Raw genomic sequence first — 13,726 nt, 5'->3', positions numbered from 1 at the left:
GTTGGTAAGAGGTTTGTGAGTCCTGTCACAGTTTGCTGGCAAATAAAACGATTTGGTGTCTTAAGATTTGGACGTGCCACATTCACCCAAGTACTGAATTGATATAAATAAAGATTAGATCGATGTAGGTTGTATTTCACGACGAATAGTCCATATGGACAACTGAAAGCTAAAACTTTTAAGAGCGGAACTCGATCTCAAGGCAGTAGAAAAGAAACAAACAGATGAGCTTTGGAGCTACCCAGTAATATGAACTTTTCCACAAAGTAAAGTTAATCCACCCTTCGTTACAGCTCATCTTTGATGACTCCACCCAAATATTATATCTACGATTCATGTGAGAGCAGGCCCTGCGTGGATCAATCTAGGTGCACTGTCGTACCCGTTTAAATCCCAGAGTCCCATGCATTCTCTTTGAGATAAAGATCAAAGTCTTCATCCGATAGCAAAGTGCACAACACTTTTTTTTTCATAAGTAACAGGTTGCCTGTATGCGGTAGGTAATTAATTCTCTAGCCAAACCTTAAAACAAGAATGTAGAAGCTCATGTATGAATCCATTGCCATCCTATGTATGATGCATCTACTATCCGTTTCTTCTTTCTCCTATTGGCCTAGGTCAATCCAAACATTGGACGTACCCCTGTCACATTTCCAATTATCCAACAACCATTCCAATTCAGGTGGGCCAATTGCGGGAAAGAGAAAAGTGGACAAAGTTCTTTCTTGCCTAACATGGACTAATTTCTCACCCAATTAAGCCATAATTAATACTGTCCTAACTATGCTAAGATAATGACATCTGAACTTTGGGAAAAAATACCCCCACCAATCACTTTGGGCTGAGAGAATCGCTCAACTCCGACATGGACAAGAAGGGCGGCACCGTCACCTCTTTTCCTTCTCTCATGCGCCACGTGGCAGAAAGGCGATCTAGCCCACTTCGTCCGATCTGAGGCGGTAAGTCGACTGGCGGTAACCGTAAGCCATTGCGTTGCGGTCCCCGTCCAAAGCCAAAGTCTTTGAAGGTTCCTTGTCATTTCTTCCGCTTTCTTCTTTGACGGCATTTCTTTGATGTTCTTTGAATTCTAAATTTCTAATGAATGGAATCCTCTTAGTCTTCTTCGTCCTTCCCTTCTCTCCGCATCGATTCCATAAGCTTAAGTTCAAAGATCTTGGTCTTTGCCGAAGACAGTAGAGAAGGGAAGGTGAGAGAGAGAGAGAGAGAGAGAGAGAGAGAGGAGATTGGAAAACGGTAAGAGATAGATGAAGGGTCGAGGTAGTAGTAGCGAGAGGAGAGTTTCCGCCAGATGGATTCTTATTCTAAGTGTCTTCAGCTTCGCCCTCGGGATGCTGTTCACAGATTGGTTAGTATTCTGAGTAAAGATCTAATTTTTGGGCTAGATCTTATTCATTGAAGAAAAATTGAGATTTGGGCCCCTCTAAAAATAGTATTTTTATTCATATATTGTGATCCATCCAATTGGGTTTTCTTTGTTTGGTGGATTTATATTATTTCTGACTTCTTTCGGTTTGATAGGTTCTGGCATGCTCCTGAATCGAATAATCAGATCATATACAAGAGGCGGCAGGAGCAAGAGTTGCAGATAATCTCCGAGGATTGCGCCACCAAACGGGTTAGCGTTAACTCCTCTATTTTGGTCTCCTAAATTTACGAGTTCGTTTTTAAGTTGGAATCTATTGTTTTCATCAGAAGCTTGACGAAGATGAGGATATAATGGGGGAAGTGACCAGGACACATGAAACCATACAGTGCGTAGATGAATCTGAGAAATGTTCTTTAAAATTACTTGAGTTTGGTTGTTTCTAACTAAAAATGGTACCCCGTGGGTGTTGATCTTATCAGATCTTTGGATAAGACAATCTCTACTCTGCAGATGGAGTTGGCCGCCAAGCGGAGTGCTCATGAGCTGCTTGGTGTTGGTGGTTCACCGTCAACATTGGCAAGTGATCAGCAAAGGAAGAAGGCATTTGTTGTGATTGGAATCAATACAGCATTTAGCAGCAGGAAGAGGCGGGATTCTATCAGAGAGACGTGGATGCCTCAAGGTAGTTCGTTGTACTAACACTTCGTGTAATCATTATTATTAGTTTTCCCTAGATGCTTCAAGGCAGTGTAGCTCAAGGTAAACTAAAAATGATCTGGAGAAATTGGTGGAGCACAGAGAAATTCCCTACCAATATCATTTTGTTTTAAGAAGTAAATGAAACCAAAGCACCGATTTCTTAAGTAACTAATAATTGTTCAGTTATTTCTTTCTCTTGTATACATATTGTTCTGCCATCTTCAAGTTGCACCGACAGTTATTGTTTACTCGTCCTTTTTTCAATTAGGCGAAAAGCTTCAACAACTTGAACAACAGAAAGGAATTGTCATTCGGTTCATGATTGGCCACAGGTAATTTTACCCAGCTTCATTAGCATGATATACTATAGATGCATGTATTCCATTTTCTTTGCAAGGTCATTATGTTGCCATGTGAGTTTCTGCTTCATGTTAAAATCAAGTAAACATGAAATATGTAAAAGATATTTAACCATGTCTTACCACTTGTTTTTGCTTCAGTACAATGTATCTTTACCACACTTGTTTCGGTTCATATGGATAATGATAAGTGCTATGAAGATTCATCTTCTGAAAATGTTGTTGGCATATTAATTTTTTGTGCATCTAGATTATGATATTTTGCACGTCTTTATTTTTCATGCTAGTTGTATTACAACCACTCACAGTGCATCTACTCTGTTGTAGGAAGTCTAATTTAAATGTGCTTTATGTATCTATGTATTTGAACTGTTGGTTTATGATCACTGACTGATACGGGTTTTGAATTACTAATAAGTTAGTCTAGTTTGACCACTTTTATTATCTTTATGATATCTATGTGTCACTAAGACTCCTCTAAGGAGATAAGAGTATGGACGGATGGGGTGGGATCAGAAATAGGAAGATAAATCTCCTAAGGGCTACCATATTATTTCCCAAAGTAAATTATGCATGTAATTTGGCAGTAGATTTGGCTAAATGAAGGCCAGATGACATTCAAAGCTACTAAGTTATGAAGAAAGTAATGCTATATACACCAAATTTTCAACTAATGTTGAATAGCTGCGGGATTTGTTCCTAATGAATGATAGTATGGCTTAGACTGTGAAGTACCCCTGTTTTAAAGTTACTATAGACTAGGCTAACGGAGGAGATATAAGGAAAACATTAGAAGCATAACTAGAAAGAGGATTGTTTTTTATTTATAGAAAACTCTATATAAGATGCATGACGATCTAATTAGCTGAGTCTTTTAAATCTTATCCATACCTGGACAGACTTTTGGATTAGTGTTCTAGATCTGGACTTGAGTGCAAAAAGATAGTTTGGCTCCATTAATCTTTATCATCGTTTGTTGTGCAAAATCTTCATGTTACTTACCAGTCTTGTCATCACGATCTTTCCTCTGTAGCATAGTTACCGATAAATCACAATAAATCAAGGTAATTATGTTCTTGTGATTGAAAGACTAACTATTCTTGTTGTTACACAGTGCTACATCAAACAGTATTTTGGATAAGGCTATAGACTCGGAGGAAGCTCAGCATCATGACTTTCTTAGGCTGGTATGTTGAATTTTTTGGAACATTCAATTTAGTCACATCTCCAAGCTTGTCATTTATTCAGAAAATGTGACTTCTCTACCATGAACCCATATCCTCATACATGTAGGAGCATGTTGAAGGGTATCATGAACTATCTGCGAAGACAAAGATATTCTTTTCTACTGCTGTTGCCATGTGGGATGCAGACTTTTATGTCAAGGTGGATGATGATGTCCATGTTAATCTAGGTTTGTATACGGCTTCTTTGGAATCATCACGCCTCTTGGACAATTTTGATTGATAGATTTTACTGGTTTCTAATTTATATGATTCAGGAATGCTAGCCACAACTTTTGCCCGACATAGATCGAAACCGAGAACCTACATTGGTTGTATGAAGTCTGGCCCTGTTCTTTCTGATAAGTAATTCTCTTACAGAATTTCCCAAAACATGCCATCTGAAAGCAACACTGTATGGAATTTACATGTCTGAATTGTTTTGTATCATTCCCTTAGAAATGTGAAGTACCATGAACCTGAATACTGGAAATTTGGTGAGGAAGGGAACAAGTACTTTCGCCATGCTACCGGGCAAATTTATGCTATCTCGAAAGATCTGGCCACCTACATCTCAATCAACCAGTAAGATTATACAACTCACATGAACGAATTTACTTAATAAGGGCATAGTCATCTTAATTGATCGAGTCATATCCTGCAGGCCTATATTGCATAAATATGCAAATGAGGATGTAACACTAGGTTCTTGGTTTATTGGGCTGGAAGTTGAACATATTGATGAGAGGAACATGTGCTGTGGAACTCCCCCAGGTTGGTTTCCTTCTTAGTTACTGAATGTCCAATCATTATTTAAAGACCATTCTCATTTTTTTTGTTCTTCTCTAAACTATTCCAGACTGCGAGTGGAAGTCGCAAGCAGGAAATGTTTGCATTGCATCATTTGACTGGAGCTGCAGTGGGATCTGCAAGTCAGTGGAGAGAATGAAGGATGTGCATGCCAAGTGCGGTGAAGGAGATGGTGCTGTTTGGAGTGCTCTGCTCTAGTGATGGGATTGGCCTTCAGTGGCAACTTCAAATACTTTCTCAATCTCAGCAACTGTGAAAATGAATGCAAATCCAAAAGTATCTTTCAAGGAGAACAATGTACATCATCATCTGTATATCTGTGGTTACTACGCCCACTAACAAGAATGACAATGCAGAGAATTCCCTTGTTTCGATAAGGATACCTTGATGATTGGTCGTGTTGAGTGCACTTGGTAGGATAAGTAGAAACAGAGAGATGATAGCTTGTACTGCATTTTTGGGGGAAATGAATTGTGAGAGAAGAATTGAGAACATATAAAAGATGGACTTAGGGAGATTCATTTCTGACATGCGTATGTCATAAAACTCTAGACTCTGTACACGTATATATATCTCCAATTGATTCATTATTCACTTGTACGAATCTAGCACTGCTCATTGTTCAATTACGATATTTTTGTCCTTTTCTCTTTGACAGAGTACATGCCTCTTGAAATCCTATTATGTTGTGTTGTGATATCCGAGGAAAAACCACTCTTTGAAGAGTTATATATGTATATATATGTTTCATTCAATTTAAAGCATTTGTGGTTGCTTTATCTGCAGTTAGAGAAATAATCCAATCTTTAATTAGACATGGATTAGGATTTAGGGACAGCTTGTAGCAAGTCCCAAACTCGAATTTTGAACTATCAACTCATTAAGAACATAGATTACAAAGGTTTTCGATAATGAATGCTTATTCATAAATTTGATCTTTCTTAAATACATTTTACAATCAAATATTTATTTACATAAATTTTGATTAAAATCTTATATAAGATAAATCAAGCGATTAATTATGTATAAAATGTTACGGCTAGAGATATGCGATAAAAATACGCACATCTTCTAAGTTAGAAAATAGTCTCTATTAGCTGAAAATGAAAAAAAAATACCCTCTTTAATTCCTTCAAAATCCTATTTCCATTTCTATTAGCGAGACATGACCAAAATAATCTTATCTGTAGTTAAAAGTACTGGTGATTGATTAAATTACAAAGGTTTTGAAGAAGAGAAGTCTCTTCACAACAAAGTTTTTTCTAAAATTAAGCCTCAAATTTGGATCTGAAATCAAAAATGGACTACTGAAGGGATGGGTAGTGAATGTAGGGACGAGGAAAGGGATGGATCCTAATCCAGTGCATTTTATTTCATGTTCGCCGAAAGTATAGTAGAATGTGGACATGCATATAATTGCCATCACCTAAAGGCTAATGGGCAATTTCCCAGTACAAGTTGCCAATTTGTTAAAAATTATATCATTTTGAAACTAGTTTTTCTCTATGGTATGGCATTGTGCTAGGAGTTCTTGAAATTAAATTCTTAGCATAGGTTTGTGCATCACTTACTCAAACTATTTAAAAGCTTTGTCAATTCTAACTTATTCATCATATTTCCACAACAAATACTTAACTTTTCTATGGCCTACACTAAATTATAACGGCTAGATTTTTCATCTAAAATTGATGGCACAAATGCTGGAATAAATGTAGTTTATTAGTGACAAGATTTTCATGGTAATATAAAAGAAATTCTATAAAACTTGATAGATTTTTTAGAAAATTTTTAAAATTTCTAATTGGATTAGCGATATCTAAACACACCTAATTTCGAATTTAAATTCAAAACAAATTAGTCATGTAAAGAAAAAGAAGTTAGAAGTAAATTTAAAATAGTCAAAAACTAAGAAAGAAAGATATGAAAATATACTGTACTAGTAGTGTCCTTCCTTCCTGGACCCAGCGCTGACTTTCCAACTTACTCTCTTTTCATTTTTCAACGCTTCAAGGGATTGATGGATTGGTTGGTGCATATAAGAGATGGAAGTCTTACGTTGACTTTGTTGAGTGGGCATGGGAATATGGATGTAAAAGGAGAATCTCATAGTTGACGAGAGAAGGATAGCAATTATAGTCTCTACCACCCAACTTGGGATGAAGACTTGAGGGACCTTCAATTCCCCAAATAATTTTGGGTAATTGGGCCATCCCCACGAACTCCATTCATCAACCATCAAGGAGATCAATCAACGAGTACTTGGGCTCTTTTTTAACAGCATAGACATAGCTAAAATAATTTTGTATAATTTTAAGACCCAAAGTTTCGAATTCAATTGGTTAGTCTTATTTTTTAGTTATATTTTTTTTAAAAAAATTAAATTTGATTAGATATAAAAAAGATAAAAAAAATATTTAGTTACTGAACCACTTTAGAAAAGGTCTCTAAACTCAAAGCAAACAAGGCCTTAAGTTTTAGTAATAATAACACTGAAGCGGTAAAATTTATGCACTCTCTGTAATAGAAGATTAACACAGTCAGTTTTACGGAAATATGCCAAAATATTTGCACAAAATTATTTTTATAACAATTTTAGTAATAATAAGATTCGACTCTTATGCACACGCTTCTCATATAAAAATTAAAAATTATGCATATTTTATGATAGAAAATTAAAATTAAGAGTTTTTTTTGTTCAAATAGCCGGAATATGCCCAAGATATTTTGTAACTTTAACCCAATATATATTAAATTTACTATCTTTAGAAAACAAATAACTCAGCTAGTGCAGTGCAGTGCAGTGCAGGGTGCCCACAAATCACTAGGTCAACTAGTTCTCGCACCACTCCTGAATTAGTAGTTGGGTGAGCCCACCTTTCAATTTCCTGTACTACTAACTACTAAGGTGGAGATCACAAGAGAGTCCCATCAAAGAAAATAAAATATTCAAAGGAGCTACTCATGATCCTCCTAATTCATTTATTTAAGTTAAAAATTATGGCTTGGTGATTATAGTGCAGTGCATTATGGGCTTGATTCCTGCTCGAGATATTAGGATCGATATTTAGTGGATATTTCTATTAAAGCGTTATATACATATAATGACAAAAAAAGAAATCAATTATTTAGGTCATCTTTAGCTGCTTACTAGTTGTATCTAAGAAGAAAATAATTAAAATTAAATCTAATATAGATTTAATTTTTATACATAGTATTAGATAGTGTTTAGATTAGTTAGAAAAAGCGAAAGAATAATATTAGAGATTAAAGCTACATGAAAAATATAGGCAGAATTAAGGCTAAATAAATGTGTTTAGTGGATTCTTTGCGAGACGTAGAAATTCCCGACAAACTAAATTTCACACCCTGCATTATGTATTTATTTTAGTTTACACTATATTTATCTTTTCCCTATTATATCATAGAAAATATTTTGTGTAACACATAATCGTCTGGGATATATTTTAAAAGTATTTGCATAAACTATAATAAACACATAATCGCAACTAACATAAATAGTTGGGTCCTATACCTCTCCCACTAAAACATTATTAAAGTTTAAATCCTTATGAGAATATTTCTATGAAAAGATTTAACTCTGTTGCCCAATCAAATGTTCATCATATTGAGCTATAAGTTACAAACTCTTAGAATTATCAAAAGGCCAAAAAATAAATTAAAGAAAAAGGAATCTACAGCTCTATAATTGACCAATCATAAACATCATCAACCACTTAGTAGTAAACTATATTAAAATATTTTCAGAGAGAGAGAGAGAGAGAGAGAGAGAGAGAGTAGAAAATGGACACAGGATTCCGTAGCATGGACGTACAAAAGTCTTTAAGGAAATTGCCACGATCGATCACTCCATTCTCCCAACTTTTCTCGGCGCCTATAAATCATTCATCTCCTAACGCTTAAAGCCCCAGAAGCCGAAACCGAACTCGAAGCTAGCATAGAAGAATATCGTATATATATCAAGATCGAGCAGCATGCAAGAGGAGAGGAGATCAAAGATGAAGAAGGGATCGCTGGCAGTAAGAGTTGGGCTGGAAGGCGAAGAAGGAGGGTTTAAGAGGTTCGTCATCCCCATATCCTACCTCTACCATCCTCTCTTTAAGACCCTTCTCGAGTCCGCCCAAGAAGTCTACGGCTACGCTTCGTCGGGGCCGCTCAAACTCCCCTGCTCCGTCGACGACTTCCTCCATCTCCGGTGGCTCATCGAGCGCGAATCGCAGGGCTCGTCTCATGGCCACCAGCATCACCAGCTCTCCTTCTCCTTGCACTCCTGTTGATGATATTTATATCTATATACACATACACACACAGAGAGAGAGAGAGAGAGAGAGAGAGAGAGAGAGAGAGGGGCTGTCTTTGTTAAGTTGTTGATCATAGTCTTTTTGTAGTTGTATACTGAAGAGCGGAAGCGAGTTGTTAGATTCCCAAACATCGATGAAAGTTGTCAAGATGGTAATTTGTTAAGATCGGAAGGATATGATTAAAAATTTCTTCTTCTTTTGTCTCGTTTTAATCGAGAGTGTAATTTTCATAATTATGGTTCCGAGGAGCTCGCAAATTGCAGTTAGTGACTTACTGCTGCACACCCTGCAATCGTCTAGATTAAAATAAGATAAGTTAAAAACCATCAATATATTTTCGTTCGTAATTTCTTTAGTTGGAAATGGACGAATTATTTCCTCAGGAGAGTTAGCTGGAGGTCCTTTGGTTGGCATAAAGTTATATAACGTTTACTTTCACACAAAAACACCTTTCTAATGGAGATGAGAGAGACCAATCTTTTCCTCCTCCTCTTCTCTCTACTTATTATTGTCCATTTATCTTGCTCAGCCCGTTTCTCACCTTCCATCAGTCAACGACTATAGCGGTGAGCTCTCACCAAGAATATCAGAGATATCGGACAGTTTGAATCTGTTTATTATTATAGCTAAGTATGCGGCTTATGTTAAAGAATCGTCGTTCTATTCTTTTTTCTCAATTTGCATATTAGGCTGTCGTCATTAATGCATTAATGAATCTTTATGACTAGGGAGCTTTCTTTTCTGAAAAAAAATAAAGTATTATGCAGTCGGATCATAGTGTAATTACATATCCATCTTAGGAAAGTGAAGATAATTAATTGCAATATGATTTAATTTTTCAAAGGATGCATAACCTTATATGCATATTATTACTACATAAAGTTCAAATGCAAGTGCTCGGATTCAGACGGCACCACAAGTAGTTGAGTGGGTGATGAGTCTCTCACTATGTTACATGGACCGCACCACTTTATACTTTATTCGTTTACTTTTTATCGATCGAATACATTTTGACATACAAAGTTGATGCATTTTTGCAAGGATATCACGGAGCTTATTCTTCTTTTCTTATTCTTCTTTTATTGGGATAAGATTAGATCTTCACATTTTAATTACAAATGCATGGGATGATAACCGATAAATATCGTGGTGCTTATACAACTGTAGTTATTTGCGATTTCCCAAAGTTAAATCATTCTACCAATTCATACGGTCTTCCACTAGATATTTGTACATATTAGTACATATAAATTTATAAAAAAATGCCATCTATTTTGTTTTTATTATCACTGATATTCTATTATCTGGGATATTTTTCATCCCACTCATGTATTTAATATCTTAGAAACACCCTTCTTAGTAGATAGTTGCCACATATAGACGAGTTAAATTAATTATAAATATAAAATAATGTTAATATCATTGAGTAAGTTTTTTAAGATTAACATAACAATAAACGAAAATAGAATATATATATATATATCATCAACTTAGAGCAATTTTAAAGCATTAAAAATAAAATATTGGGGTCTAATCATAAATATCGGGTTCATATGATATGAATGATAATCTAACACTAACATTAACCCATCCATTTTCCGCAGCCGCTGAAAGGTGTAAAGGATATTATAAGAATAAATTAGTGAAGAGATATTTATACACATGTATGGAAATATTTATTTTCCCTGCATTAAAGCATATCCATGGCACTTATCCGGGGATTAAAGTTAAATATTCCAGGATACCGCAGTTTAAAGCAGTCTTATCCTGGATATAGAGGACTTAAATTACCCTTTTTTTTCTTAGTAACAACTAACACGGATAACTATCACGTGTAACGATAGCTTAACAAGATAAGACGCACTCACAGTGCGACCACTTTGATGCATTTATCTAACCGAATCAATGGAGGTGGTCCAGTTTTATATTAAAACTAGCAGCATGGTGTGCTAATTGCCTAGTTCGACTATCTTTATCCTGTTAGGAATCTTATTTAAAAGAATGAGATCAAATGTTCCAGAAGCTAAAAAGATTTTGTTCGGATTTAAAGAGTGTAAAAGAAACGTTTGGAACATTTGAATCATTAGTTTCTTTCTTTCTTCTTTTTTGGAGGGGGTGGGGGACGAGAAAGAAGGAAGCTAAGGTAAACATACACGTGTTTGGCAAACAGCAGCCTAGTTAATGGGTTAAATGGACAATCATTGTTCTCATGGGCGTCTCGGATCTAAGTTCAATTCTGACGTCTAAAAGAAACTTAATCAAAGTTTTGACACTATCACTATCATCATATATGGTATCTCAACAATCAAGCCAACTTGTTCCCAATTTACATTTGATTCTTACATTCTGTACAAGAGTAGCAATTCGATAGAACAAAACTTCATAGAAATTCCTGTGCCGACGACGCCTTTGGCGGGCCACGGATGGCCTTTTCAATTTTCCGGCGGCTTTTGTAGAGTAAGAAGAACCATCGAGTCTTCAAGGAGAGAGGTCTGGAGAGGCAGTGGTGGGCCTTTTTCCGGGTGTCTTTTGATGACTTATTTTGGCGTTGATCTCTTTGTAATTGTCTGTATTCCTTCCCTTGCTAATCCCTCCCTTGTTTCTCCTCCCCTCGCCCCTGTCCTCTCTTTGAAGAGAAGAGAAATCATAGAAATTCCTGTGTGTACAAAGTACTGATAGGAGGAAAATTTCCTGGAGGTCTGAAAGAAAAACTGTTGCCTTGTTCTTGATCTTGGATCAAGTCAAGGCAATTCAAAACATGATCCTATGCATGTGGAAAGTAGTTGGTGTTCATATCATATGCTACGTAAGAGTGTACATTGTGAATCATCCTTGTATAGGGAGAATCATTCTTCTCTCTCTTCAGTAACTTCAACGTTTATATGGTGGAATCCCAATAAGTAAGCCTGCTCAGACTTCTTTCCTGTAGATTTCTTGAGATTAGAAAGCGAATTGTTCTCTAGTTATGGACAAGTAGAAGTCTTGGAGGCTTTGACTGTTAACTTCCATAGCAATTCCAAGAGACGCTTTGGATAGACAAATGACCATCCTAAAGACTAGTAAGTAGATGAGAAATCTTCCATCATGCAGCTAGTTCTTGTGACCATCACAACTCAAGCATATGCTCCTGGAGCTCAAAATCACAGTTCTCCATCTCAACTTGAAGCATCTTAAGCATCTCATAAATTTCATCAGACTGCGGATGAGACCTATCTGCTGCCACAAACTCATGTGTATTGCCATCGATCTCTACTGCACTAAACCCGGGCTTCTTCTTTATCCCTTGGGCTTTCATCAAATACCTCACCTCCCCAACCCCATCCCACATCCCGATTGCTGCATATATGTTTGATAGCAGCACATAATTGGAGTCAATATCTGGTTCCAACTCGACGACGTACCTCATCAGCTTCTCAGCCAATTTAACATCCCCATGCATCCTGCTCGCTGACAGAAGAGAACCTAATATCACCTCATTTGGTCTCATCGGCATTCCCTCAACCACTCGCATTGCTTCATCCAGCCGCCCAGCCCGGCCAAGCAAATCCACCACACATCCATAGTGCTCAACCCTGGACGGTATCTTGTACTCCTTCAACATGAGATTGTAGTATTTTAGCCCCTTGTCTGCCAGGCCAGCATGGCTGCAGGCTGTAAGAACACCAGTGAATGTTATTCCATCTGGCTCAAACCCCTGCCTTCGCATCATCTCAAAGTGCTCAATTGCATCCTTACAACACCCATTGATTGCAAAACCAACCACCATGGAATTCCAGGAAACCAAGGTCCTCTTCGTCATCCTTTTAAACACCTGGCAAGCGAAACCAACATGCCCACATCTCGAATACATATCAATGAGCGAATTAGAAACACGAACATTATCCCTAATAAATTCTATCCCCATGACATACCGATGAATCCAGAGACCCAACCCGAGGGCACCGAGTTCTGCGCATGCCGAAATGACTCCAATGATAGTAACATAGTCTGGTTCCACCCCACTAGCAAGCATCCCTCTGAAACAGTCTAAGGCTTCTTCTAACAAACCGTTCTTGACGCACCCATCAATCAAGGCCGTCCAAGAGACCTTATCCGGTTGGGTAATTTCATCAAACACCTCAAAGGCGCCTTCAACATCGCCATTGTGCATTAGTCCGGCGACCATGGTGTTGAAGGAAACGGAGCTCTTCTGCACCATTCTGTCAAACACCTTACGGGCGAGGTCGGGGAGGCGAGATTTGCAGTAGAAGCCGACGAGGGCAGTGGAGAGGAGGAGGTGGGAGTGAGAATGAGAGGGGAAGTCGAGCTTGAGGGAGAGGGAGTGGAGTGAAAGCGCGAGCGGGAGGGAGGAGGGGGAGGAGGGGAAGTCGGCGCAGGAGGAGAGGAGGGTGAGGAGGGTGACATGGTTGGGGAGGACGCCGGAGGAGAGCATGGAGGAGAAGGCGGCGGAGGCGGCGGCGATGTCGCCTCGGCGAGCTGAGCGGGCGATGGCGGCGGTCCAGGAGACAACATCGTGGGGTTTTTTAGGAGAAGTATATTGGGTCGATGGGTGGAGTAGCTTTGGGGAGGCTTTCGGTGGTAGCGGTGGTGGGAGGGAAGGGGGGATAGGGAGGTGGGTTAGAGTGGAGATGGCCATGGAGTATATTGAATGCGGAAAAAGGTCGTTTTAGTAGTTAAAAGACGAGGATCTGTAGGTTGTATGCAATCCCCGCTGCAGGAGCTTCCTGCAGTGAGTACCAGCAGACGTACTATACTACTTATTAACCAATATATTGAAATATATATATTAATTACTAATTTAATTTTCCTGAATACAAAAGAAGATATTTTTAATTGCTCATTTCACATAAAACTAGACTGAGATTTTATATTTTGCAACACACAAGGCCCTTTTATTATTTTCCTACCAATTTGATCAAGTTAACTAGT

General features: G+C 37.7%; 2 protein-coding genes across 3 annotated transcripts; one reads left to right on the top strand and one right to left on the bottom strand.

Moving 5' to 3' along the window:
- The first annotated feature begins 1,014 nt into the window (after positions 1–1,014).
- LOC140760497 (beta-1,3-galactosyltransferase 7-like) lies at positions 1,015–5,078 on the top strand. 2 transcript variants are annotated; one of them, XM_073097477.1, is made up of 11 exons: positions 1,015–1,366; positions 1,540–1,636; positions 1,717–1,772; positions 1,867–2,069; positions 2,355–2,418; positions 3,560–3,632; positions 3,739–3,859; positions 3,947–4,034; positions 4,128–4,253; positions 4,333–4,442; positions 4,528–5,078. In XM_073097477.1, the coding sequence occupies exons 1-11, from the start codon at positions 1,266–1,268 to the stop codon at positions 4,674–4,676; spliced, it is 1,188 nt and encodes a 395-aa protein (XP_072953578.1). In that variant the 5' UTR covers positions 1,015–1,265; the 3' UTR covers positions 4,677–5,078. The 2 variants fall into 2 exon arrangements, with proteins under 2 accessions (XP_072953578.1, XP_072953577.1); XM_073097476.1 differs by having other exon boundaries at positions 1,022–1,366; positions 1,714–1,772.
- Positions 5,079–11,055: 5,977 nt separating this feature from the next.
- LOC140760558 (pentatricopeptide repeat-containing protein At1g05750, chloroplastic) lies at positions 11,056–13,693 on the bottom strand. The gene has a single exon (XM_073097563.1). The coding sequence runs from the start codon at positions 13,431–13,433 to the stop codon at positions 11,904–11,906; it is 1,530 nt and encodes a 509-aa protein (XP_072953664.1). The 5' UTR covers positions 13,434–13,693; the 3' UTR covers positions 11,056–11,903.
- Between the last annotated feature and the right edge of the window lie 33 nt (positions 13,694–13,726).

This window comes from Typha angustifolia, chromosome 5, assembly GCF_048772165.1.
Source record: "Typha angustifolia cultivar Huaian chromosome 5, ASM4877216v1, whole genome shotgun sequence".
NCBI lineage: Eukaryota > Viridiplantae > Streptophyta > Magnoliopsida > Poales > Typhaceae > Typha > Typha angustifolia.
This window is presented reverse-complemented; position numbering and strand designations above follow the sequence as displayed.

Coding starts and splice junctions, on each gene's coding strand:
- LOC140760497 (XM_073097476.1), top strand. CDS start 1,266: ATGAAGGGTCGAGGTAGTAGTAGCGAGAGGAGAGTTTCCGCCAGATGG. Junction 2,070..2,354: donor AGAGACGTGGATGCCTCAAG/GTAGTTCGTTGT, acceptor TTTTTCAATTAG/GCGAAAAGCTTCAACAACTT. Junction 4,254..4,332: donor ACCTACATCTCAATCAACCA/GTAAGATTATAC, acceptor CATATCCTGCAG/GCCTATATTGCATAAATATG.
- LOC140760558 (XM_073097563.1), bottom strand. CDS start 13,433: ATGGCCATCTCCACTCTAACCCACCTCCCTATCCCCCCTTCCCTCCCA.